Here is a 26,720-nt window from a genome sequence, read left to right as displayed (position 1 = left end):
AGAAAAAAAAAACTGATCTTTAAGTCCTCAAACAGGGCTCTGCCATTGTCCTATCATGGCATATGTTTCTGTTTTCATCTTCTGTATTGTATTCATTGTTTGTCATGAATTGCAATGGGTCAAATCACATGTCGTACCAAAAAAAAATGTGTCTTTTCAAAGAAGCTGTCTTTTGTGTGGTGCTTGGTATGGCGGCTGACCTCCTGCAGTTGTGCAGTTTTCTATTTCGATGCACTGAAATGAAATTTTCCAAGTATTTTTGAAATAACAAGTGGTCACAGCAGGAGTCAAAAGAAAGTCTGCTCTTCACCTGATAATAGGAGCCAAGGAGCTGGATTTTTTTTTCTGTCCACATAGAACCTGCCAATCACTTTCCTTTTTCCCATCTTAAACATCCCATAAATGACCCTCAGCTGTTAGATAACTCATAATCGGACTTCTTGCTCTCGTCTTGACATCATATGAAAATCACATGTTAAAACAAATCAATGTAGTATTTCCATAAAGTCAAGCACTTCTGCAAATGAGCCCATTTTTATTTTTGGTTATTTTTCTAGTCCCGTCAGCTTCATCACAACTGCAAATCTACAGTGAAGCAGCTTGTTCCTGTCTGTCAGTAGCTCCTCAAGTCTTATCTTTCTGGGCTTGTCTCCTCTCCTACACATGCATCCTGATAAGTTGCATAAATATCATGGACTGGAACACCATAAAGACTGACACTCGAAGCTACAGAAGATTGATGACACTTTGTTTTATTATGATCAAGGTCTTCTTTAATGTTTGCAACACTGCGCGTCAAGCCCAGGCAGCACATCGTGGAAGAAAATGAGGCTGTGCTACAACATTGCTGGATGTCTAATTGGCTAATTTAAAAAAGGTTCCCAGGATTTTCCCAGGAACATCAAGCTTTCATCTGCTTCATCTGAGCCTCCTCTCTCAGTTATGAGGTAGTGCCAGGTGCCATCAAACAGATGACGCAGACACTTCAAAGCAATTACAGGAGTTCAGTTAAATAATGGGCTGTCTTGAAGAAACAAGGAAGACAAGACTGATAAATGTCTGCACAGATCTTGCATGGTTTAGCAACATTTCACAAAAGATTTACATTTCCACATTGGGCATAATCCTTCATAGATCACGCAGCTAAACTCAGTCATTCATGTTAATACTTGGCAGGCATGTTGTGCGAGCGCCAAAAAGACTGAGATTAAAAGCCTATTAAATTATCGATTTACAAAGCTGTACACAAGCTTTGAAGGAGATCCACAAGTTTATGTTCAAAAGTTGGAAAAACACCAAAATGTTTAATTGATGCTGACATCAACTCCACCTTATCTAGATACACAGATCGACTTTCATGAATAATAAAAGAAATTCAAGTTTCTATCATCTAACAAACAAAAAGATCTTTAAGAATCGGCTGCATGTATTTTGCATGAAGGGGCCAAAAATGACCACAAAGTTAAATTTCTTTTACATGAGCGACTTCAAAACTGAGGATGTCTCTTGGATGAGAGGTGGAACATCTTCAAGAACCTAAAAGAGAAGTTCGGTTGCTTTTAACTGAGGCTCAAAGGATTACGATGACTCGGAAGACTGAGAACCTACAGAGACACATTTACAACAGCAAACTCACATAGTCGCTGTTGTTTGTCCCCTATGGAGGCCTCAGGAGATTCCTCACAGCAGTGGTAGTTGAGAGCAGTATGGGTTGGCACACGCTGCATGAGGCATTGCAAAAGTGATTGTTTCTGGCATATTGAGGATAAACTTTACTCAAGCACGCTGTTAAACAAAGAGTCTAAAACCCTTTGGGAATTAGGCGTGGTGGCTGAGTATATCCTTAAAAAATGTTGCAATAAGTGACGCCAGAATTCAATCTGCAACTTATCATTATATTGTTTTGTGCAGTGCCACGCTTCAGAGTAGATGTGTGAAGACATCTGGGACTCCAGACAACCCTTATTTACAAGGCGGCTAAGGTGAAGTATGCAGTGTGTGGGCAAGACTGCAGCATGAAATGATGCATGTGCAAGACGAGAAGAGTCACATCGCCGACTTGAACTACATAAAGACCGAAGATGGAATTCACAAATTAGAGTTTTTGTCAGTTACTTCTCTTTGCTGTCTCTCTTCACTTTAACCTCTGGCTTGGTTCAAAATAAAATGACAAATGAGTCTGACTGGAATGATGAAAAGGTCACTGTTGTTTATACAGAACAGATAAGGCCTCTATCATAGATGTTCCCTCTGGTGAAAACACGAGGTCTGATGAACATCTCCCTGGGTGCCCTCATGTGGATTGAGAGTGAGAAGAAGATGAGAAGAGTCTGGAGGGTGTTGTAGGTGGAAGAATGCTGACAGGGGCTCAGCAGACAAGCCCAATCCTGACTTATGGGCCTTGGTCCACTGACAGCAGGGAAACACCATGACTGTTTAAACCAAGATAAACCCAGAGTTCAGTTTACACATCTCAACACCTCGAGGAGACGGCAAACGTCTGTTTAAGTGTAACTGATACCTCAGAAAACCTCGACACACAACCAAGCATCTCAACTATTACAAAAATAATGGGCAAAATGGATGTAAATTCACTGCAGCTGCATCTAATCTTCTCAGTCTTTCAGGAGTAGATTCACACTCATAAGAGAGATGCATGATGGGGTTATGACTAACTATTTAGTTTCATTAAAATAATGTCTCCCTGACACATTGTTACGGCCAGGAAATAAAGGCCATTTTAAATTTTCAGTGTGTGCAAAAATGATACTATTTCTTCTGTGACTCTGGCAGAGTTTGGTCAACTCTAAAGAAATATCCCAAATGATGTCATAGAGATGCAATCAGGGACGTGGAGATTAAAAAATTTAAACAGCAACCCTTGATTACAAAGATAGAGGCATCTGCTAGGTAGGTAGGTTCTCAGAAAACAATAACTCCAGCACATCACTTAGAAATAGTAAAAAAAAAAAAAAGGATTCGCAATACCATCCTAAGTCACTTGAAAAACAATTATTTGATGATTCATACAGTTTCACACATTTAAGCCAATGTGTTTTAGATTTTGAATCTATATTAAAAGTGGGTTGTTTTTCATGAATTTGGCTTTTAAATGTTTTTGTTTTTTTTTTTTTTTACTACTCAGATGCAAGTCAAAATTTTAAAAACAAGTCATTGCATTATGGGAAATGTTGCTTATGGAGCATGTCCCACATTAAAGACAGAACATAAGGATATTTAAGCCTCTGCTGTTTAGATTTTAATCTTTGTTTTTTTCTCCTCTAACTTTGTGGAAGTGCATTATTAAACGTGCAGCAAAAACACCCGAAACCACATTGGTAGAAAACCAATTTGAAGAAAAAATTAAGATAAAGCTGAACCTCAGCTGAGAGGCACTTCATTTTTATTTGCTCATTCCTGGAGCGAGAAAAAATGATAGGAATGAGAGGGCAGGACAAGTGTCAGACAGGTGAGTCAGTAGTGCGTATGAACCTGGCAACACCTCACTCAACAGGAGGTGAACTTTATCACAGCTCTTTTCTCCAGACAAAACACGAGGTGCTAAACAAGGACAACACTGTTCCAAAGTTGACCCTGTGCACCCAAACAAAGCACATGGTGGAGTTGGTTAAGGCCCGATGCCACAGAAAACAGGCCGTGATTTACATTCCTACATGCACAGGCCGCATTTTCTGTTATCTGTGTTATTTTGGCAAAATAAACTTTGCATTGTTTGGCCCCAAATAATGAAAGAAAGGCATCCGGACAAAAATAGACTTGAAGAGGCGACAAAGTGGCTGCAAAGCACAGTGACACAGTGTATGTTTTTCACTGACCACATATGATGTTTGAGAGAGTGGCACGATTCAGTGCAGCAATTCTAAACCCTTTGCGTGACATTGATGTGTACCATGCTGGGTATTGATTGACCACATCAATAAGGAAAAGAGAATTAAAAAAATAGCGAGTCATCTGTTTTTCCACTCTGAGAGAGGCTGAGCTCAGCTCCGTAGTTCCAGCCTGCCTGTCTTCTGTCAGCAGATGTTTCTGTAGTGGCTTAATTCATCCAAGAAACAGAAGTTTTAAAGTTGGAGCTTTAATTTCCCACACCTGTGTTCGGTCATGGCAAACTCTTATTTGTTCTGCTGCTAGTCCTCCCACCTCCTGCTGAGCCATGGCTACCACCAAATATAACAGACAAACAAGCCAGAGAGGCCTGGTTTGGCATCTCTGCAGGCTGGAAAACTCTCAGTGAATTTTTGTGCCACTAGGAGGACACAGTTGGTTAATCATTTTTAGCATTTATAGCAAAAATCTCCACCTATGTGACAGAAAGTGTCACATGCTTTATTTAAGAGGCAAAAAGGTAATTAAATGGGTTACCTTGACAAGTCCTCTCATTGGTTAGCAGCTTGTAGCCTTTCTTGCAGCTGCACTCGAAGCTGCCCACTGTGTTTCGACACACATGATCACACCCCCCATTGTTCAGACGGCACTCATCAATGTCTGTGAACAGAAAGTCTTAATGAGCAGTGGATGCATCAAATCACTCATCGCATTTGAAAAGGAGAGAAAATGAATTCTAAACCTGTAGTGTGTGATTGGAAACAAGCTGTGAGCACATGACAAAATTACTTTGCTTGTTAGCACATAGTGGCCTATTTGCACACCCAGCAGCCATTTATTTGCAGTTTTTTTTTTTTTTTCTGCTCAGAGCTGAGGGGAACTGCGGCGTCAGGCTACTCTCTGGGGGTTCATCACTATGGGTGACCCCTTTTGATCGAATCCACTGCAAAGATAAAAATATTGATTACCGCAGCTTAAATGTATTTTCATAGGAAGCTGTTAAATCTGAATGAGAAGAGGAGATATATGTGAACAAAGGTAGTTAGGCTCCTGGTGCAAGATCGGATGATTAAGTGTTTGGCTCTACAAGGATGACAGACTGGCAAAAGGCTGGAAATGAGCTTGAGGGATTTCCTTACTGGCCGGACTAGAATCAGTTTGCGTGTAGCTTTAATGGGCTGCAGCCCTCACACACTAAAGCCTTGCAGCAGTAAGGCCCCTAAATCATCATTGTCCATCTCCTTCCAATTACTCTGCTTTTTATTCCTGTTGTCGATGCTCAATCGATATGTCATGTGTTCATCCCTGCTTTGATGGTACTCTGTCGGGGCAAGCTTGGCAGCAGCTCTGATTAATTTCAAATCATCATCACCAATGAGGCATCTGTCTCTCGAGAGAGTCTTCATCATCTGGTTAAAATAAATGCGTGAGAAATGGACTTAAATAATCCCTTCCTTGCTCCATCTTTGTCTCCGCTCCTCAGAAGTGGTTGGCCTGAAGCAAGCTCCTGTCTTCTTGTGCCAGTGCTGCCTGGGTTTGTTTTCTTCTTGTTTCCTCTCAAACCAAACTAATATGAGCCAATGTACTTTTATCAGAGTAGCATTACAAACCATAGGAAGGAGGCAGATTTCTATTTCTGCATTTCTGGAAGCTCAGGTTGTCCTCATTCTCAGCAGTGCCTTTGTTTCCAAAGTCTCCTAATATAATGATTCCACGTAAGGTTTGTAAATGATTTATCAGCCATAACATATAAAACTTGTTAGAATACGCAAGTTGCTTGAGTTGAGGATGCTCTGCCAAAACTCTGAAAAAGAGGATGATGGTAATGCAGTGGAAAATTGTCAGGAAAACTGGTGGCATGACACAATATTGCTGAAAATATGCAGCTGAAAAGCAGAAAGTAGTGTGAGACTGGGGAAACCGGTATGCGCTGTAAGAGCACTTCAAGTTGCAAACCAATGATCGTGTAGAAAATCTAACTAGCAGGTTGGAAAAGCTGGTAACTGTGGGGGGTGAGTGGGAGCAGAGTAGATAACAATTTAAATATTCCGATGAACTCCAGGTGGAGAAAGAAGCTCCAGTGTGCCTGGCAACATGACAAGCAGGAGACGGATGTGGTGACAGCTGGACAGGTGCAGCTTGAACGCTGCCTGGAACCGTGGGTGATGGGTGGCTTACCTTTGCAGGTCTTGCGGTCTGGCTGCAGAGTGAAGCCAACAGGACAGCTGCAGCGGACTCCTGTCACTGAATCATGACATGTGCTATCACATCCGCCATTGTTCACTGCACAGGTCTCTGCAGGGAAACCAGCACTCAGTCAGACAAACTCCACCAGAGAAAACAAACAGTAGATGCTGTCTTGACCTACTTATTTTTCCCCCATTGAAACAGAATAAATGCATCCTGATACCATTGAAACAATTAGAGGACACACTGTTGCATACACCGTTCATTTCTGTGTAAAACAGGAGGAGATAAGAAGAACAGCAGGTTAATCAGGTAGAGAGGGGAAAAAAGAGGAGATAAAGATAGAGAAGAGTCATAAATGCAGCAGCTGAATGAGATTAACAGTGAGGGAAGTGAAGAGTTGTTGGAATAATGAAAGGAGCCAGTCATTTGGAATGTTATAGTTAACAGAGCCAAACAGAGGATTTCACGTTTTCTCTATGTGTACATGTGTGTGCATGTTTGCTTCTCTTTGGTCAAGGTGAATTATAACCTCTGAAAAGTTCTTTGTACTGGAGGACATCCGTCTCCCCTCCATCCTGAAGGTAGAGTTTCTACTTCCAGACATATGCAGCCAAAACCACCACTTTTACCTGGTTTTGACAAAACCTTCCAAGCATTTTGGGGATAAAAAAGCAATTTCAGCTACCTGGCCTGTGTTGCCTTGACTGATTTGAAAAAAAGGAGGTAGTCAGTCAAGACGGGGTAGCTGAGGTCTCTTCTCTAGACAGCGACAAATTTCACAGAGAGTTTCATTTTATAAGCAACAGTACAGGAGAAATTGTCTCTCACATCCAAGTGTGTGCTTTACTAGTTTCTGGGAGCTTTATAGAAAGCCTCACACTTCCGGGGGAAAAAAAATTTAAATAAAGAAAGCATTCACAAAAATGACTTCTGTGACCTGAGACAATCACTTAAACTTGCAGTGCAGCATCTGATCATTTAAACAGCATTGCTTCTGACTAAAGGACTTCAGGATGTTCGCTCTTTGAAAAAGGAGCCAACACAGCTGGACGAGTCTACAGCTTCACACTGGCAGGGAGATGGCAGCTCACACGTGGCACTAAAGAGAGAATGCAGCTGCACTGTTGTTTTTATAGAGAACGAGGAACCCTTTGGGGAAACACCTAATCCTTCTCACTTAAATCTAAAACTGCACCGCCTGCAGCAGCCATAACCGAACTTTATAAAGGTCTCTCTGTCAAATAAAAAACTCAACTGTGGACTCAAATGATGTATCAAAGCAAAACAGGTGCTTATAGTGATGTAATTCTGTCTTTAATAGCAGTTTAAAAGACAACAGCTGAAGACAGTCTATTGGATGCTGTTGCTTAAGGTTAAACATGGTGTATCAAAACTCTAAAATCTAATTTAAAGTATTTGTTTACGCTGTTTGCAAACTTTAACCTGGAAAACACTGTCGAAAAGTTTGGCCGACTGTTTTTGTGAGACTCGTTTACGCCCAACTGTCCATATTCTTCACATTTCCGTTGGTTGGTTGCAACTTCTGCTTGCTGGAATATCTCATCACGATTTATACAAGATCGTTTCCCTGAATAATTAAAACTTTCTGCTTTTTTTTCTTCAGCTGATGTTCCTGCAGTCAGCTTCTATAATGACTGTCAAATACACTTCTCAATCTAATTTGTCATTGTGTTTCAAGTTGAAAGAAGAAACAAAAACTTGAATTTAAAGAAAATAAAACCAACCACTGCTCATTTCAATAGACTCAGGTTCTACAGCTTTGTTCTGGCGGCACGTGATCAGTCACTTACGTGTGCCATTAGCAAACTTAATACGGGTATAATTGTGTACCTAAGCTTTCTGGCTTCTGTTACACTATATTTTTACCATTTAATTACATTCATTTAATATTATTATTGTGTTTACTGTGGCATCCAAGCAAAAAGCTCCACAGGCTGGATTCAATGCACTTCAGAGCTGAGAGCCTTTTGTTTCTTTGTGAGGTGTGTCCATTGCTTTGTTTACTCCCTGAAGTTGGCAGAACACAGCGATTTTGCCTTTGATCGTTTGCAGAGGGACGATAGCTCATGATGAAGTATGACACCCCCAGTCCCAACCCAGACTTGAGAGCGCAGCACTGTGGGTTTGCGTAATTGCAAAGTGCGAGCAGAGACAGTTGGCAGACGAGACGATAAGACAGTGTCGGGACATGCCTCCAAAACGCTTAGTCAGGCAGCCATCTCACCAAACTGTAATGATCGTGTGTTAAGAGAGCAAAGAAATATTTCTGACATTATGGTTTTGTGAAGACAGGGGAGAGACACACGCGCTGGTATGTGTGTTGGTTTGTGTGTTTTGGATGCAAACCAGCCGCATCTACAGTGCACTAGGCCGGGACACGCAATTACAGTAACAGTGGGCCGACTTTTGTAAATATTCTCTGGGATGATGTGCAGGGTGTTTGGTCTAATGTTGAGCCTCTGTAGTATATGTTTCATGCAGAGAGGCTCAGACAGCGTACATAATCTTTTAACAGGAGCCACATGATTTTTTAAATGCGGCGTTTCTTAAATTTACGTCAGAGCTGTTGACAAGCAGGTTGTCATCAGCCATTTATGAAGACCGCAAACAAAATACATCAAAGGGTGAGAGGAAAGAACTCACAAAATGGAACCCTGAATGTATGGCCTTGGTGAAAAAGATGTTTTTATATATTTATGTGCATATATACACTACTGTTCAAAAGTTTGGGGTTACTTCGAAATGTCCTTATTTTTGAATGAAAATCTTTTTTTTTCAATGAAGATAACATTAAATTAATCTAGCTGGAAATGGCTGATTTTTAATGGAATAGCTAAATAAGGGTACAGAGGCCTATTTCCAGTAACCATCACTCCTGTGTTCTAATGGTTCATTGTGTTAGCTAATCATGTTGAAAGGCTAATTGATGACTAGAAAACCTTTGTGTAATTATGTTAGCACATGGATAAAAGTGTGAGTTTTCATGGAAAACATGAAATTGTCTGGGTGACCCCAAACTATTGAACGGTAGTGTGTGTGAGGGCGATTTTTTAAAGACAAATTGTTTTGGATTTTCTTGACCAAACAGCAAACATGCAGCCAGAGTAAAGTTACTGAGAGGGGTTATTCAGATACAAATCCAACTAATGCTCTGAGGTGAATGCGCTCTCAATAACAAACCACACAGTAAGAGAATAAAATCAGGTAGAACAATCTTCCAATGTTCTCCAAAGGTGCAGCCACAAAGCTGGATTTGTTTTGGTGCAATAAAATCAGGAGACAAACCTGTTCAAGTGCCATGCAAAACATGTCGCCTGGCTCTTATGTTTCTAATTCTGAGGAGAAAAAAACCCCAGCAACTAGGACACAAAATCTTGAAATAGGTCAGACTAATATTGTAGCATGTGGGGAACTCGGTGCTCGTGTACATACAGTAGGAACAACTAGTAACTTAAAACACTAGTGTTTCGCGTCTTACCTTGAACCAGCTACTCCTCTGAGAACAAGCCTCCTCCCTCAGTGTCTTACATGGTATAATTAAATCGTAAATCTCTTTGATGTATCAAGGTTTGATATGTCTTTATAGATTTATGAGTTTATTTTTCCTGGCATCTTTGCCATTTCTATTAAAACACAGCTCATCCTGGAAATTGGACTGAATTGCATTTGTGATAGTATCAAGTTTCAGTACGTTTTCTCTCGCTTTTCCCCTCAGATCTGCTCCATTGTTCATTTTACAGCAAATGTAGTGAAGAAAATTACTTTTAGCCACAAAATAGAAGAAGAAACTCTTCAATTGATTGTTTTCGGCATTTTTGGACAAAACATTACATGTGTACGAAACAGCAAGTTGGGAGGGATTCTGTGTTTTATCTTCTGTGTGAAGTAATGCTGAATCATGGACACATTATTGGCTCCCTCACCAAAGCTAATAGGCCGTGATGATGGAATTTAGGAACGCTGTGGCCAAGTGTTTGAAACAGTGCAAGCTCATTTCAGTCATATCAAAACACAAATAAAGCTCAAGCCTTTGGTCTGTCTCTTAGCAGCTATCACAGTTAAAGTGATGATGTTTAGAACTTTGGACAAAGCCTACTTACTCTAATGCATCTCTATTCAGAAGATCAATCAAACTACAGTGGTGGAGGAGAAGATAGAAGTACTGTGATTCTTAAATCAAAGTACTGGTGCATTCATGTAAAAATACTCCATTAGAAGCATTCAAAATCCTATTTAAGTAAAACTAAAAAGCATATTATTGGTGAAATGTAAATGATCACGTGTAAATGACTGCGGTTGACATAATATTGATGCATAGGTCAGGAGGATTGTACTCTTGGAGCAGATCAAAGTATCTGAACTAATTTAAATTAGATAATTTAAAGGTGCCCTTCAGTGATGACATTTTTCACCTTGCTATCATGTCTATACAGCGCTTTTTAATATGCTCGAGGACAAATTAATAGCAAAACAAGCAGTAAACACCATTGCGGAGCATTTACACCTTAAAACTGCAGTGGACCAATGACAGCCTCAAAAGCGCAGATTCAGACTTCTTTTAAAATTAAGGAACCAATTCTGACAACTTGAAGGGAGGGGCTTTCTGTGTCATTACTCTTCCTCAGAATTACTGCTTGTCGTTTTGCAGCGTAGAGCAGTGTTACAGTGTTTGAGTCAAACATTAGCTGGTGTGCTCGAGCTGCAGCGAGCAGGGAGGGGTAAGTGGAGAAACAAGCACGGTCAATATAGAATCTTTGGGCAGGAGAGGATTGTGTTCATGAAAAAAAAAATATAAAAACTAAATATACAACTGTGATGTGTAGAGTTGAGTTTCTAGAGGGTACATCGGTAATTTTAAAATCTTTAATCCTTGAACATTAATCAAAATAAACCCATCTGCTAAGTTTTGGAATGAAAATGTTGCCACATCTGTAGGCAGTATAAAGTGTCACAGCAGTCACATAAATGTTAAAAATGACGATATCTGCCTCTTAATTGCAGTGCAGTAGAAGTGTAAAGCAGCATAAAATGGAACTACATAAGTAGAGCGCTTACTTCAGCAAATGTACCAGTGTGAACATGACTGCAGCTGGGGAGCTGACTTGGATAAGCTACACCTCACACCCTTAGATACAGTATAGCTCCACGTCTTTATATAACGCAGATACTGCTGGTCAGAGGCTCCCTGTTCGCAGCTGTGTTTTCAAAAGGTGTGGTTTGACACAGGCAGTGGTTGTTATTGAGAGGGCATTCACAGAAGGAAGAGGAAGGTGGTGGAGGGGAGTCAGGGGGCAGGGGTCAGAGGGATGATGCCCCTGTGGGGAGGGGAAGGGCCTGATCAGTGTCTGCTAGGTTGGCTTCCTCTATTCCCCACACCCACAGACCCCTAGAGAGAGGAGTCAGAGGAACACATATTTACCATTAGGGAACAGCTGTGGGGCTGCCTGGGACTGGACACTCCTCTCCCCTGCATGCACGCGCACGCACACACACACAAACACACATTGTAAAAACACCACTTTAGTTCTTCGTACACTTGAGCCACACAGCATTGGTGTGTGATGTAAGATAAGAACTAATTTGACGTGTTGTGCTCTATATCCACCTTATTCCCAGCCACAGGGCGCTGTCTGAGAGTGCTGGCGGGAGGCTACACGTGTAAATGACAAGCGAACAGAGCCTCACAACCACAAATGGGATAATGTCCTCATACGTGACGTCTGCTACAGAAGGATGGGAATCTGAAGACGTGGCAGATTTTAAGGAGAAACAAGTTGGTTGTTGCTGCAGCTGCAAACAGCACAACTTGTCCCTCATCTCCATAACATCTTGGAAAATGTTCATTTAACTTAAACATTCCTGTTATCTGAGTCTTCGGGCCGCACGCTTATCGCTCAGCCGGAGAAGGCTGAGGTATGATCACATTATCCCATTTATAGTGTGACAGGTTGTGTTCCCACATCATTTACTTCCCAGAAAGCACCAAGAAACTCGCTAACTCTCGCTCAGCAAAATGAATAACCATAATTCATTAAAGGCATCACTGGGCAGGGAATAAGGAGGACAGCATGGGTGACAAGGGAGTATTTCTTCTGCATTAAACAAATCATTAATGTTCATTTATGCTGGTAGGAGGTGATAATGACATGAGAGAATGACATTATGTTGTTGCAAAAGAAAAAAAAAACAGCCTCCTAGTGGTAACAACAGCAGTAATTACCTTCCAAAGTCCTGACAACAAACTGATAATGACCAGTCTCGGTCTTAACAACTGAAAAGGGTGACATCTCAAGGCAAAAGTGTTACCTTGCAACATGCAGTCATGCAAATAAATATTTCCATACAATGCAGACAAAAAGGCAGTTCCACTGTTTGCGTGTGAGTTGAGGCTTTGCTAGTTAGTATGAGCACTGTGAGCCTTGACAGACAGAGCGAGTGGTGGTTAGTGCTGCAAAGCTGGAAGTCAGGAACAGCCAGATTCATTTTCTGCGCTTTATGGTGTCTTTTATGGTCAGATCATTTTGGAATTAATGTTGTTAGGCTGTTATGTCAAGTCTCTAAACACTGTCAGTGGCCCAGCCGTACAATTTATGTGCTGCCACTAAAACCTATTTCGGAAAGCATTAGTGTCTTTTTGTTTTCACCTGCTGTATAATTTATGTCAAATTATGACTTTTAATTAACCGGCTTTTAATTTAACACATTCTACAAGTGAAATTTGCCCACTAACTCCTATTCCTACAGTCCTGTGAGTGTATATTTAGCTTCACCTTCACACTCAGCTACAGGCACACATTTTAGTATGCAGTCACTCAGACCTGATACACTTGGGGTGGAGAACTAGGCACATTGACAAAATAGAAAATGGCTATTTAAGTCTTTAAAATTGCAGTTTGATCTTTCATTCTTAGCCCTGCACAATTTTAGTTGAATTTCCAAAATACAATCAAATAATAAAAACTAAAAAAAAAAAAAAAAAAAAAATCACTTCCAACCCCTGTAATTAATACAAGTTCTGCAGGATGCCAGAACTGGTTATTCTGGCCTCCACAGGCTGCTCCTTTGAGGTGCCAGATAAAGAAGCAGATGTAGATGATCAAGTCAAACAGTAACACCACAAAGCAAGCACAGTTTACATCGGCTGCCACAGATCCACCAGCGTGTTCCAATCCCAACATGCAGTAACCCAGGGACAGTGATTCTCAGCAGTGAGAGGAGGGGTCGCTGTGAGATACAACTGAACACACCAGCATGAATCCACGGACCACCCGAAACCAGAGCAACGTGTTTATGCAATGGGCATATGCCTGTAGCCTACATGTGTTTACATGCATGTGATGCATGCATGCAGGATATGTTCTGTATGTCTGTGTGGTTGTTTGTATAGCTTTCAGTTTGTATTATAAAATGCATCTCTCACTCTCTTTGTGTGTGTGTGTGTGTGTGTGTGTGTGTGTGTGTGTGTGCGTGCATGTGCCTTGCACAGTGTAGCCAACTCTTCAGATGATTGAACTCCTGAGCATGTCTGCATCTGCCTGCTATTTGTGAATGTTTATGATTTGCTGTGCTAACAGCATGAATACTTCCACATGATGGCTGCTCCTTTCTGATATCTGAACTTACTTGATACACAGACCACAAATGAACCTGATTTTTCAGGCACTGTTTCAGTCAAAAATCTGACTTTAAAGAGTGCGTGTCTGTGCGTGTATGTCTGAGAGTGGATGTGTGCCATCCATACAAGCCTTCCCGACACTATATTTCCATCTCCAGGAAGCACAGTATCAACAGAGGTGAGACAGGAAGGATAAAGAATGAACACTTCCAAACAGAGTAGTATATGGCACATTATTCCGAAATGCCCGACTGAGCAGAGCTGAGAAAAATCACCACAACATGAATGAAAGGCAGTGGCAGAATGCATATGAAACACCCCACAAGATGGATTGACGAGTGAAGCTACAGCATATTGAAAGAGCCCACCAGCCTAACGACAAAGCCACTGACAAGGCTAAAGCTGTTTTGTAATCATGTGCTGTGTTGCTTTTGGATGGAGTGTGTAGAGACTAAATAAATCATAAGCATTTCTAAGTCAGTAGTGAGGCTAAACAGGAGTATACTTTCTCTGTGAGCTGTTTCTATGGATACCCTCTACACTCACTCTGTGGATCATTTACTATTTCCGAAAGCGGTAATTATCACAACGTGTCAAGCAGACAAGCATCAAAATACAACAAACCCAGTAGGCCATTTTTATCTCATTTGTGACATATAAAACTATAAACATTCACCAAGAGTAAGAATTAAAATGTATTTTCTTGGTTCCAAGAGAGACCATTTGTTCCGTGCACTGAAATAAAAAAAAAAGAAAATTCTTTCTTCAAAGCAGAATTAGCTGTTGCATTTTGTTGTTGCCAGAGGGACAAAGTTATTATATAAAAACCTGGCATGCCAAACTGGAATATCTGTGTGCACCGATTCAACTTTTTAATTGTTCCATAAATAAACAACAGTTTCAGAATATGAAGTTTCTGAATCATTTTTTACGGCGGGGGCCCCACAGAGTCAGTCTCAGTGCACAGCAGTGGTACTGTATTGAAGGTCTTCCAATGTTCTTGTCACTCACTCTGTCGTCAGTGGTTCATTTGGCAGCGTGTTTGTTTTATTGAGGTCGTATTAACTAATATAGAGTCTGTGAGATGGAGCGCCCCCATGTCGGCCACACAGAAGCCCTCCTCTCACCACTGTAACCCCAGACTCTGTGGGGGAAATCAGACATTTTAACTGGCTGACTGCTTCCTAATCTGGCACACCAAATGTACATTTGCTCTGCCTTGGATAAGACTGGCAAAGACATATAATTTGGTTGCGGCCAACTTTGTGGCATCCTCCTGGCCTAGGAGGGTACAGCAATAATGACAGGTTGGCTGACCAGACCTTGACATGGGTCTGGCTCTCATCAGCGCTGCGGTAATAAAGGGGATTCAGAAACACTGAGCTAATCAGCCGCTACCCAAACCAAGCACTCAAACTTAACAGCTACCGAAACCAGGCAACCACTTCACCAGTCTGCTTTGCAGGAGTAGCTTCTGATTCTATTCCTGTGTTGTCTTCATGAAAATCATCAATCCAGACTAGCAACACTGCAAAAGACTGGCTAAATCAGCTTAAATGGCTTTGTACTGTACAGGAACTACTAATGACACTTTGTCTTTCACAGTCAGCCTCACATTTACACCTGATCAACTCTATTGTTTCAACATTTCTGATGAAATATCTGTGCATTTCTGCATGGCTGAGCTCAATATACGTTTATCGCTTTGACTCCTCTGCACTTGTCTGATTTAAAACTGCCCTTCAGAACGGTTCAATATGCCTGAGTAGCTGAATGATTTTTACTCAACTTAAGTCAACTGAGGCAAACACTGATAAATGCCAGTGGAAGGTTAGGTCAGGTGTGTGAGTTAATTCCCAATGGGAAGCAGTGGAGGAAATGACCCAAGGGCTAATAGAAGGTGTGTGTCTGACATGGCGGAGAAAAACAGAGGGAAAAGGCGCAGGTAGAGTAAAAAGAAAGGACGAGGAAGAAGAGAAGCCAAAAGCAGATGCAGGGACTGAGAGGTTACTGGAGCAGCAGCAGAGGGGGAAGCACAGTGTGTGGTAGCCTTTTGTCCTTGTATGTCACAGATCAAGAGAGAAGGCTCGGGGACACAGTTACTGTAACAAGGCCTGTTTCTCAACTTGCCTTTTATCACATAAACTTCATTTCAAACGTTAATTAAATTTGCTGTCGGAAATTGGATGCTGAGTTAATCATTTGGACTTGTACATTTTCTCATCCAAAACCCATTATTTCTTGCCTTTGGTAGTTGTGATCTGCTGAGGGGGGGGTGACTCACCTACACAAGTTTTTCCATCGCTGTGCAGGACAAATTTCATGTGGCAGGAACACTTGGGGCCGTGGTCCGTCTCCTCGCAGATGTGCTGGCAACCCCCGTTACCATAGTTACACGTTACTATCAGAGATACACAGTTAGCACAAAGTGTTTCTTGGGCGTTTGAAAGTCGGTGGAGAGGTGACAGGAAATGTGGGGAGACAGCAGGTACGACATGCAACAAAAACCCATTTGGAACCTCGGGACAGTCAAATATACACTCTTTCTCTAGGCCATATGCATTCAGCTCTTCACAGACACATATTGCACATCCAGCAAGGTTTCCAATGATAGAAAAATATCAAAACTCAGCCTCATCATGGAAACAGTACACTGACATGTTGAAAACTGTCTTAAATTACTAAAGATGCAAGAGCAGCACTTGCTGTTACCATAATTACTGTTTAGACTCTTACAAATTTCAATGTGATTAGAGCACAGCAAACCAATGCGACACATAGTCATCATTCAGCAAATTCGTTGCTTATTAAAAGCTGGACTTAGATTAAGGTCAAAATCAGTGTAAAATAATGCGAAGAAGGGCATGCATTGATTTACATATTAACCACCTCATGTTGAATCTATGTTAATTAAATAAAGCGCTATCCTGGGTTTATTAATTCATCACTCCCCAGACTTAATCATTTTATCCTTCTGACTGCAGAGCTACATTGCAGTTGCAGAGGATGTGATAGGTCACAATTTAAAACTCAGTCACTGTAAGTCACCGTGAAGAGCAGCAGCCTACAGGCAGTTAAGACAGTTTTTCTTTTAATGCATTCCATTAATTCTGTGGATCAGGCAAAAACTTCAAGTGAATAAAGGCTTTACAGTTTGTAATATGTGTTGAACACACAGCAAACGCCTCATACTGGTTACACATAAATAATGAGAAGAGTACAATTACTGGTCTAAGTTTGTGTGCAAATACATTTATGTGCTCGCAGGCGAGGGTAGCATTAACCTCAGCACTTTTAACACACCTGTGATGACAGAGTGAAAAAGAGGACGAGCGAGCCGAGGCTTCCACCGCCATCCTGTCTGCACCCTACCATCCCAGTGCCTTTTGCCCTTTTCCTGGGCTGTCACAGAAAAACTATAGAATAACACTTCTCCAATCCTTATCCAAACACAGACAAATCCCCCATCAGCCCTGGCCCCAGCTCTGACAGGATGATCTCTGTTGCACAGCAACAGGAAGTGTGCGCTGTCCGTCAGAGCAGTCCCCTTCGAGTAACCTCCACACTTGCCCTGGTTGTGTAAATGATCGCTCCTTATTTGATAAACATGTTTTTTCTTTACAAGGACTATTCAGAAGATTAGTCACGGCTTTGTAATGCGACATAAATGTCAACTTCAAATCTGTTGGAAGGCATTTGTAGAATGAGTGTGATTATCCAAATCCAATCACCTTTTCACGAGAAGCCTATAAGCCCTCCATCTGATGGTGTGTGTGTGTGTTTGATGGATGGGGAACCGTGCTCGACTTACATTTGCAGTCCTTCATGTTACGGGTGAGCTGGAATCCAGGTCGACATTCACAGGAGATGCCACCTTTCTGCGTTTCCCTGCAGATGTGCGCGCACCCATGATTCTTGTCCATGCAGGTGGGTCCCTCTTTAGTGCCTTCTGGTTGCACTGCAAAGGAAATGGCAAGAGCAGGAGGGAGAGTTTATCTCTTATCTGCCACAGAGATTACACAAAAGCCAAAAAGCATTCAGTAAACTAAGAGTTTGGCTTTAAATTAAATATCACAGAGATGGTAAGTGGACTAAAAACATCTGAATGCCTGTCACGCATTCTGACCCTCAGCGCCTCATATGCCTACTGCTGGTGACTGACATGCCCAGTACCCCTTCACAAAGATTCAAGCACTTGTTGGAACATGCTCACTCTTTTCAGGCTATAAAAAGGAGGCTGCCTACAGAAAGGATAAAACTCCCAGCAGGAGCTGATCCCGTAGACCTGTAATTTTAATTGAGGTAATCCCCCATAAAGAAAAGAAAGGAGGAACGCAGTGAAAAAAAAACCTCCTCGGCTAAATTCTCCCTACAGAGAGCCGAGATCAAAAGGGATTGCACTAAAATAAGGGTGTCAGCGCACATTTTCATGAGTCATCAAGGCTGAAGCACTTCAGCAGGAATGTGACGAACCTCTTAATACAAGACGAGATGAAGATACAAGAAAAAAGGTCTTTTATTGTTCAAAGCTTTACTGAAAGTGACACTCAATGATGAGTCATGCCTGAGCGATGCATAAATGCTTTGTACGGGTTACCATGACTGAGACCCTCGTGTGAGTTATTATACAAATGGATGCAGTGCTCTGTTGTGCTTTGCTCTGCACTGTGATAACACTGGTTTCTTAGCGGGAGGGGACTGATATTTGACTTATACACTGGGAAACCCTGCTACCTCCACACACACACACACACACACACACACACACACACACCTCTCTGGCTCAATAAAAACCAAACAGATCTCTTTGGTTTACTCCCCCTCTCTCCTGGCGAACACGGAGGCAGCGAGCAAGATGACATCTCCATTAATGTCTCATTAAATCCTCTGTCACACTGAAGGGTGTTTGGAGGTCTAACTTTCCTAATTAGCCAACTTTTTACTATAAATTGAAGCATTTGCATATGTTCGTGGAAGTGTCAACACCTAGTAAAGCTCATATAACCTTGTGCACTCCTCCTGTAAAGTCTAAATGTATGCATCAGTCTTGACAACTGTACAGAACATTCCTCGGTCCTGCCTCAAGGCCTATAAAGAGAAAGCAATCTCACTATGACAGAAACAGGTTTTCATATCATTCTCTCCTTAATTACTTTTTTGTGTACATGCAATCCTGCCACCACAACCTCCTCTAATTATGCCCTCTTGTTTTCCACGTTACGCCAAAACCCTTTTACCCTTTTATGCATTTCCACTCACAGCTAATGTGAGGAATCTATTTTGAATCTTTCTATGCTACAATTCTGACTTCCTAGTCGAAAACTGTCCATCAATTTAAGTCTGTCAACAAGTGTCACAAAGTCATGCAATCCTCTCAGACTTTCCTACCTGAGCTGTTGACGTTGTTGCAGACAGGGTGAGCTATCAGACACTACCTGCACCGACAGCCTTCACCGTTACACAAAGACTTAGCGCTGAACAAACACTGGGTCAAAAAGAAAAAGGCACAGTGGGATTGAGTGACGTGACCATGAATAAGCATCAATAGAGTAGCAGCTTTAAAGTGCTGCAAAATTCACAGTGAGTCATGTGGACATTTAAGTAGGACGTGGAATTCACTGGTCCTTTTTCTCGACTTTGTGTCCATCTAAGAGCAAGAAACAGACATGTATGAACTTAACGGAGGATTGAGTTTCCAACTACTCCCCCGATGGACTAAAGATTACTTACGAAGGTTGTATTATGCATCCCAAACCTCACTTCACTCTCCCTTCATTTTTATGCAGCCCCTCTAACCAAATGCTACAGACCCATCCATCAATAACATGTCAGGTTGGGGCCAGAACCTGGGCCTTCATCTCTCTGCGGACCAATAAAAGCCAAAGTGTTGACACAATGGCCCTTTTCTCCAAGCTAGACCCGGCTATCATCCACCATGTGTAGTTCCCTCTAACTTGCTGCCAAAGGACTCCAGTTTTTATCATTACTAAGGGATGGGAAGCAGAAAGAAAAACATCCTTTTCTATGGAGGTTGATGGAAAAGTGAAGAAGAGAAATAATAATAAAAAAAAAACCCTAGATCATCATCCACTAAAACAATCTGTTGACCCATAAAACATAACTCTATATGGAGAAACTAATAAAAGCTATCACACGGCACTTTATAAGGAGAGAAGTGGACAGGAAATAGTCCAAAGTCTGAGAAGAAGCCATTCAAATGTCAACTAAAGAACAAACCACGGTGGATATGGGTTTTCACACAGACAGGCCCGATCGAAACTACTGCACTTAACCAAGAAAACAAAAGAGAGTGATCCTTCTGCAGAGTAACCACAACTTTATCCTCCCGGGACAGGTCGTGACCTCTGTGCCAAATAATAAAAGGTGATGCTGTAGCCAGAAGCCAATAAATCCCTTGTTTTATTTGCACACTATAAGTAATGACAGATGTGCGTTGAAGGGATAGTTTGGTATTTCGGGAAAAGTGTATGAAGCTGCAGCCAGCAGCCAATTATCTCCACAGCTCCTTTATCTTGTTTTTTAATCCATACAAAGCCTCACATAACGCCACAACATGTCATCTTCGCACGTTGTTCTTCTGCGCAAATCAGCCAGACAAGATACAACACATTAATTAGTGAAGGTGCCACTGAGAAATTTGTGTTACATGTGTACAGAGCCAGCTGAACTGAAGCATATGACAGCGCCTTTTAGTGGAATTAAGAAAAACATAAATCTCTCATGTGAAATAACAAAAACTGCTTAGCAGAAAACTGTATTTTCACGTAGGATCCATCACTCATAATAAGAAGCTTGTAAAGAAAATAGACTTTAAGAAAGGGCTTATTTTAATAGTTGTCAGTGTACTTGTGATGCAATAAGATCTTGTTGAGCACACAAAATTTCTTGTGCTTATTTTTATACCTAAAGAAACAACAGCCTGATCCTTTGGGATGAAGTGGCCACGGTAAGTTGTTTTTCAATCTCCTGTAGCAGAACCCATCTGAGTGTTTGTCACTGAGTTGGTGGAACTTCAGTGTAATATGTGAGATCAGCCGCAGTGCCTGCAGGACACAACATTAAGTGCAGGTCACATCAAGCAGCAGCCTTTCCATCAGGTCAGGACAACAGAGTAAAGTAAAGGTAGCTAAGGATTTACTGATGATGGAAGAGTCTGTGTAAACGCTGTGTGGAAGCATTGATTGCAGCTCAAACACTATCTAAGCCCGTGGCTGGCAATGTAAACTCTATAGCTTGTGAGCTTCAAATGAACAAGCTGTTTCTCCCGCCTCTATCAGAACTAGACCTGCTTTTAATAAATTACAAAAAATCTACTGAGAGCACACTATTTTCCGACACAGTAAAACATCTGTATCTTGCCAGAAAGAATTCTTCTGCACCGCATGTTACAGACAGGAGCTGCAGGCTCTGTATGACTTTCCTTCTTAGGTAAAAACCTGCCTACCAAGAAAATAAACAACAGTAAAATTTCAACAGCAGGAGTTGTAACACAACATATGACAATAACATGAGAAACTGCGCAAAAAAAAGAAAAGTTAACAACTCCAGCTAACTCCTGTGATCCTCAAACAAAAGATCCAAGGAGGCCACAAGTTCTTCACCACAGGGCTGCAAGCTCTCTTAAACCTGAGAGCCATGTAGTGGGGAGAATGAAACAATGGGGCTGAAGTAGTGCAAGGCATGCCAAGGGTTTATAGTCTGCTCTGAGTGCATGGGGCAATGAAAAGAGGGCTCATGGTCCGTGCTGAGCTGCTGTCATACATCTCAGAGGGGAGACGGTCCCCTCTTTGCTGGAGAACATTAAGCAGCTAGCTAGTGTTGGGTGGATACAAACTAAAAAGAAGGGGCCTAAGCATGGAGCCACCACACTATTAAAGCAACATTCCTTCCTCTTAGATAATGGGCCCTTAAAAGTTTTAATAGGAGGATAAAAATGTCAGCGCATGGAAAGGAGAATGGGAAAGAACTGGACTGGGTTGGGCTGAGCCACAGTGCAGATGGTCAGATGGAGCAACAGGGCAGCGGGCCGGTCAAGGAAGTAACTCTTCCCCGCTGACTCGGTTCATAGAGAGCAGAGAGAATCCATCCAAGTGCTACTGTTTGGGTTGTCTGAATTTCTGCAGCTCCCAAAGGCCCGGTTGAGGCCGCTCATTTCTTTCCCGTTTTCAGTGAGGAGCCACTAAAAGCATAAACAGCCAGAAAATGGAAAAGACAGCAGAGAGTCTAGACTGATACATGTCATTGCCAGAGCGCTTATTGTGCAACTTAGTGTAGTTCACTGTGGCCAAGAATGACACAAAGCGCATACTGTTCTCATATGATCCTAAAAAGTGATCCTAAACTGGTGAACAGTTAAATTATGCACATGAAAAGATCCCATATAGTCCCCTTTTTAGAAAATTTATCAGTCTCAGAGGTGCGTTTCAACTTTTTAGCTCAAAATACTGCAGAGGGTTCATTTCATCAGGACTGTATATCTTCTGATTCAGAAAAAAGACTCTCTGCATCAGAGATTGATGAAAGCCAACTGAGCTATAAAAGAGTGTATAAGAACAAGATTTTTTGTGTGATCACTTCACATGGAAATACAGCCATTGTTTTTAACTCATATGTATAATGTGATGGTCCAATGATGTTAAAATCAGTACATTTTGCTGCACAGAGTTGCGTCTCAGAAGGGACTGAAGTGGCTGCTGGTTGAAATGTAGTCTTAATAGGCTATTAGTAGTTCATACTGGTTCTGCTGTTTGACAGCAGAAACAGAAATATATAAATGAGAACAGATTTATTTTGGACTTTAAATGTATTAAAATGCAATGCATGTGAGCACAGAGAGCATGAGAGAAGCTAACAGCAGCTAAGTTAAAGTTGCACTGAAGCACAAAAGGTACAATGAAAATATACAAACCCACACACAGTCCTTGTTTTTTGGTTTCAAATCATTCTTAGAGGTTCCATAGTTTTTGAAAGTTTTAGTTTTCACAGAGCTTTGACCTTGGGGCATACAATCAAAGTCAATGGTAATGTTAACACATTGGCTGCACAACCCACTAGCATGAAGGATTTTCCTATTGTGGTGGTGACACTGCAATCAAAAATAAAAGTAGTCCACTGGATCTTTAGTTCCTCACATGCTGGGAGTGCATGAAGATTACTCTTGCAGTCAACAACAGAACAATACTTTTTTGCTTTGCTCGTGGCTAACACATTTTAGAGTTAGCAGAAGCAAATATTGAAAGTAAATCAATCTAGTTGACTGTGAAGCAGCTGTTAAGTCTGAATGGTTTATCTCAGAAAAAGTGGGCAGTGAAGTGCAAATTCTTAGCTTGACGACTTTTGGTTCTTCAGTTACTTTTTAGAAACTGAATAAAATTCTGACAGGCCTGCAAAGCTTGGAGGTCACATAGTTGTAGAGATGTCGAAAGAGAAATATCAGTAGTAAGCATCTTCATATTTTCATTTTATTTTACACCTCTAACTTTTAAGACATGCAAAACACAATTTGTACCATGTGAGACCTACAAGAGACACAGTAAAGAGGCTGTTTAGAATCTCTTGGATATCTGCTGTACAGTGTGTAAGGCAATGGTATATAAATGCATGTATTGAGGAAGCTGTGTGTCTGCTTGTGCATGCAAGCAGATGCACATTAAAGTATGTGTATGCGTTGACACACAGGTGTATTTGCATAATGTATGCATGTGGCACATGCATTTGTGAGCGTCTGTGTCACAGACAGTTGTGCAGCACCTGCTGGGGATGTGCCACTCTCCCCTTCACTCTTCCTCCTATTCTATCAAGGTCACCTCACTGTGCCATCCCAAAGGAGCAGAGCACCCTCCCAACTGTACAGACAACACATCCAGGCTAGCAGCCTTCTATAATGCAGAAATACAAAAGACACGAGATATGGTATGTTATTACAGAGACGCATTCTTTCCAAAAAATCAAAGGAAGAGGCAGCTGAAGAAGGCATCTGTGTCTGCAGAGCTCAGTCTGGCTCTTTGGTTAAAGCCATGACAGCCAACTGTTAGTGGAAAAACCCCACTGGCACTCTGGCAGTCTGCAGCAGCATGCTGGGACGGTCAGCTTAGAGATGGCCTTCAACAAACCCACAAGCAAAAGGGATGCCCATCTCAAATGAGGTACGGAGAATTTAGTGGCAAAGCAGCCAACATTTGCGAAAGCCCGAGCCAGTGATGTATATTTGTTAAAGGGTGGGGATGGGTGTGGAGGAGTGGGAGCCTTGGGCCTGTGAAAGTCTAGACAAAGAGGGAAGATGAGGGAAGATAACATACAAAAGAGACAGAAAGAGAGTAAGAAGAGAACAGTGGAGGGCTGGAAAGAAAGGCAAAAGGGACAAAAAAGTGCCTTCGTCTCTGCAGCACGAAGCCTTTGCTCCATTTCCCCAGAATAGGAAGAGAGCCTGGTTATACGGTTGGGCTGCAGAGCAATGGAGCAGCGACTTCTGCACTTGTAAAAACAGTTCTGTGGCCAGTGTACAGACAGGCAGGCAGGCCTGCCTACTGAGAAGCAACAGGGGGAACGTGTAAGAACCATGCTAGCTCCTGCACAATGGGATAACCACATAGCAAGACACGATCATAAACTTATAAAACTTCCTTGCACAAACACAAACAGTCATATACAGCATTTCACTTTGTAGTCTAAAATACTAAGCAGTGCATCACTGGAATGATGAAACCTGGCCCTTTTATAAGTGCATTACTTCATGAAACTAAAATGTGAACCAGTCTGCTAAATGGATATTATAAGAAACTACGTGATTTTATCCATTTACAATGAGAAAAAAACAGCAATATAGCAGGATTCAATGATCCTGTGACTGATTCCAAACAGGAGGAATACCATAACTGGAGAGTAAACTAACTGAAAATATGATGTGACTGTTTATTATGGATTTGATCACATTTATTGAAAAATTCCTTATTCAGCTGCACTTTTGGCCAGCACAGAAAACACATATCCTGAAGTCGATGTGCCACAGTCTGCATCTAAATGTCATAACAACACATGTCAGGCTGTGCCTCCAGCAGAATTAAATTGAAAATTATTTAGTTGTGGGCCTGGGCACGCAAGTGTGTGTGTGATTATGTCCATCATGTCCATTGTGTTCATATTTGACTTGGGGAAAGAGAGAGTGAAGGAGAGATTAGCTGCATACAGGGTAACAAGCCCTTTGGGAAGCTAATGAAAGTTGTAAACATAGGAAGAGGTTTGCACTGACAAAGTAAACATTTCCTGGAAAGAAAAGGTCTACTGTAGGGAAAAAATCCACACTTGCATCCACAAGCAGATGACTGATAAGACACAATGAGGCTAATTTTTCGAGGAAATTGTTCTATTATGTTTTCTAACATGGTAATGCTGCTTTGGTAAACACAATTTCACATCATGAGGGCAGTATTGTGTTGTAGAAGGCCATATACTTTTTAATATCCATCACTTTTCTGTTGGTACAAGATTTATTTTTACAAGTTAAACTTCCTTCTTGATTGCACACTCTGCTTGTTCATCTGTTTCTGATTGGGCACTTTAAAGACTTAAGTGCAGAGGCCTATTACAGACTCCTGCAGCAGTGGAAGGTGACAGTGAAGCCTCAGGGCTCATGTAATCAAATTTTGCTGTGCAATGAGCTTTGGACACTTTGTAATGCAATCTTCTGGCTGGTGAACTTTCAGACTCCTCGCAGCTATTCTGTAGCTTCCTCTACAATGCCAGCCACGGTTATTGATTGGCAGTGACTCGAAGTTTGATTACGAGGACTCAGCTTCTTGTTGTAAGTTACATCTCCCCTTTAACTTGTGCAAGTTCTACATGGTCCTTCACGGCTTCACAGTAAATTCTGCACAGTGCATGATTCGAATTTCAAATCATGTTGCTGTATTTTATGTACTCTGAACTGAAAACAAATGAATACGTAAGTCCCTATATGTAACTTACATAACCGCCCCATCAGCGCACACTTATTGTAATTGCCCAACCGGATATTCAAAAACGCACCGGACAAAAATTATGGATGTGTGGGCTGACTGAGCCTGAAATTCCTGAATTCAAATGTGCTGGATCCCATCTCACACACATATGTCTCCGTCTTCCTTCTATATAAAAGAGATAATAAATCAAACGCAAAGCAGTAGAACCCTTCTTGACCTAAATGGCATTCCTATCAACCACTAAGAACCTTGGCTGCCCTTTGAAGAAATGTTTGAGGAGAATAAATGAACTGTTACATTTTGGCCAGTTCTACGATGGAGCCTTCATTTGGCCAAAGTTATTCCTGCTGAGGGGGGCAGGGGCAGGTCTAATAAGAGACAGGCCAGCAGCAGCCTTGTCATTAGCTGAGAAGCTGGCAGACCCCTGCTGTCTAATTGGCACAGGCTCACTGCTAACAAGGGCTCGCTACCAGCAGGGGAAACAGACTGGTAGCGCCAGGCACCGCGGCGACCAGCTCGCCACTGTCCCCAGAAAGTAGCGGCAGAAGTTGTCCAGGGAACACCTGACCCATTAATGGAAGAAGTGGAGAGCTGATGTCTTTTTAATGAGAACAATAAAGCTCATGAGCAAACTGCACCCCAGGCTTTGCTCTTTAAGAGGAGGGCTGGCAGAATGGATGGAGGGCTGCATTTAAAGTGACTTGGCCCGGAGATTGAATCAGCTTTCATTTTCTCAATGATCTTTTTTCTGAGCCACTTGTGCATCATTTTTCAGTAAGCCAGCTAGTGGTATTTGCAGCAGTTCTTTGCAGCGTTGCTGCCCAACAGCTCGGCAAAGTCACTTCCTCACCGCTTCCATTTTTCAGTCGGACACACTGTTGTAATAAGAGCAGTAATAATAAGCAGATGAGCAGTTGTTCTCTGCCTGTGTCTTTCGCAAATAATGAAACAATGACAGGTCGACTATCAGATGACTGAAGTCTGTAGATTTATGGCAGCTTTAATCTCTTGATCCAAATGGGCCTCATGTGGAAGCAATAAAGGCAAAATTAATATTAAAATGGAAGATT

At 41.7% G+C, this 26,720-nt stretch overlaps 1 protein-coding gene across 2 annotated transcripts in view; it reads right to left on the bottom strand.

Annotated features, from left to right (window-relative positions):
- The window catches only part of scube3 (signal peptide, CUB domain, EGF-like 3), a 79,982-nt gene that overhangs the window by 15,540 nt on the left and 37,722 nt on the right, over nucleotides 1-26,720 (bottom strand). The window contains exons 5-9 of one of the 2 annotated variants that reach the window (XM_023275621.3): nucleotides 17,484-17,630; nucleotides 15,957-16,073; nucleotides 11,477-11,524; nucleotides 6,025-6,141; nucleotides 4,384-4,506 (exon numbers count right to left, since the gene is read on the bottom strand). In XM_023275621.3, coding sequence (XP_023131389.1) covers nucleotides 4,384-4,506; nucleotides 6,025-6,141; nucleotides 11,477-11,524; nucleotides 15,957-16,073; nucleotides 17,484-17,630 — 552 coding nt within the window. The remainder of the gene's footprint in view (nucleotides 1-4,383; nucleotides 4,507-6,024; nucleotides 6,142-11,476; nucleotides 11,525-15,956; nucleotides 16,074-17,483; nucleotides 17,631-26,720) is intronic. The other variant, XM_023275622.3, reaches the window with a different exon arrangement.

This window comes from Amphiprion ocellaris, chromosome 8 (genome assembly GCF_022539595.1).
Source record: "Amphiprion ocellaris isolate individual 3 ecotype Okinawa chromosome 8, ASM2253959v1, whole genome shotgun sequence".
Taxonomy (NCBI): domain Eukaryota; kingdom Metazoa; phylum Chordata; class Actinopteri; family Pomacentridae; genus Amphiprion; species Amphiprion ocellaris.
The sequence above is the reverse complement of the archived record's forward strand: the minus strand, read 5'-3'. Positions and strand labels throughout refer to the sequence as shown.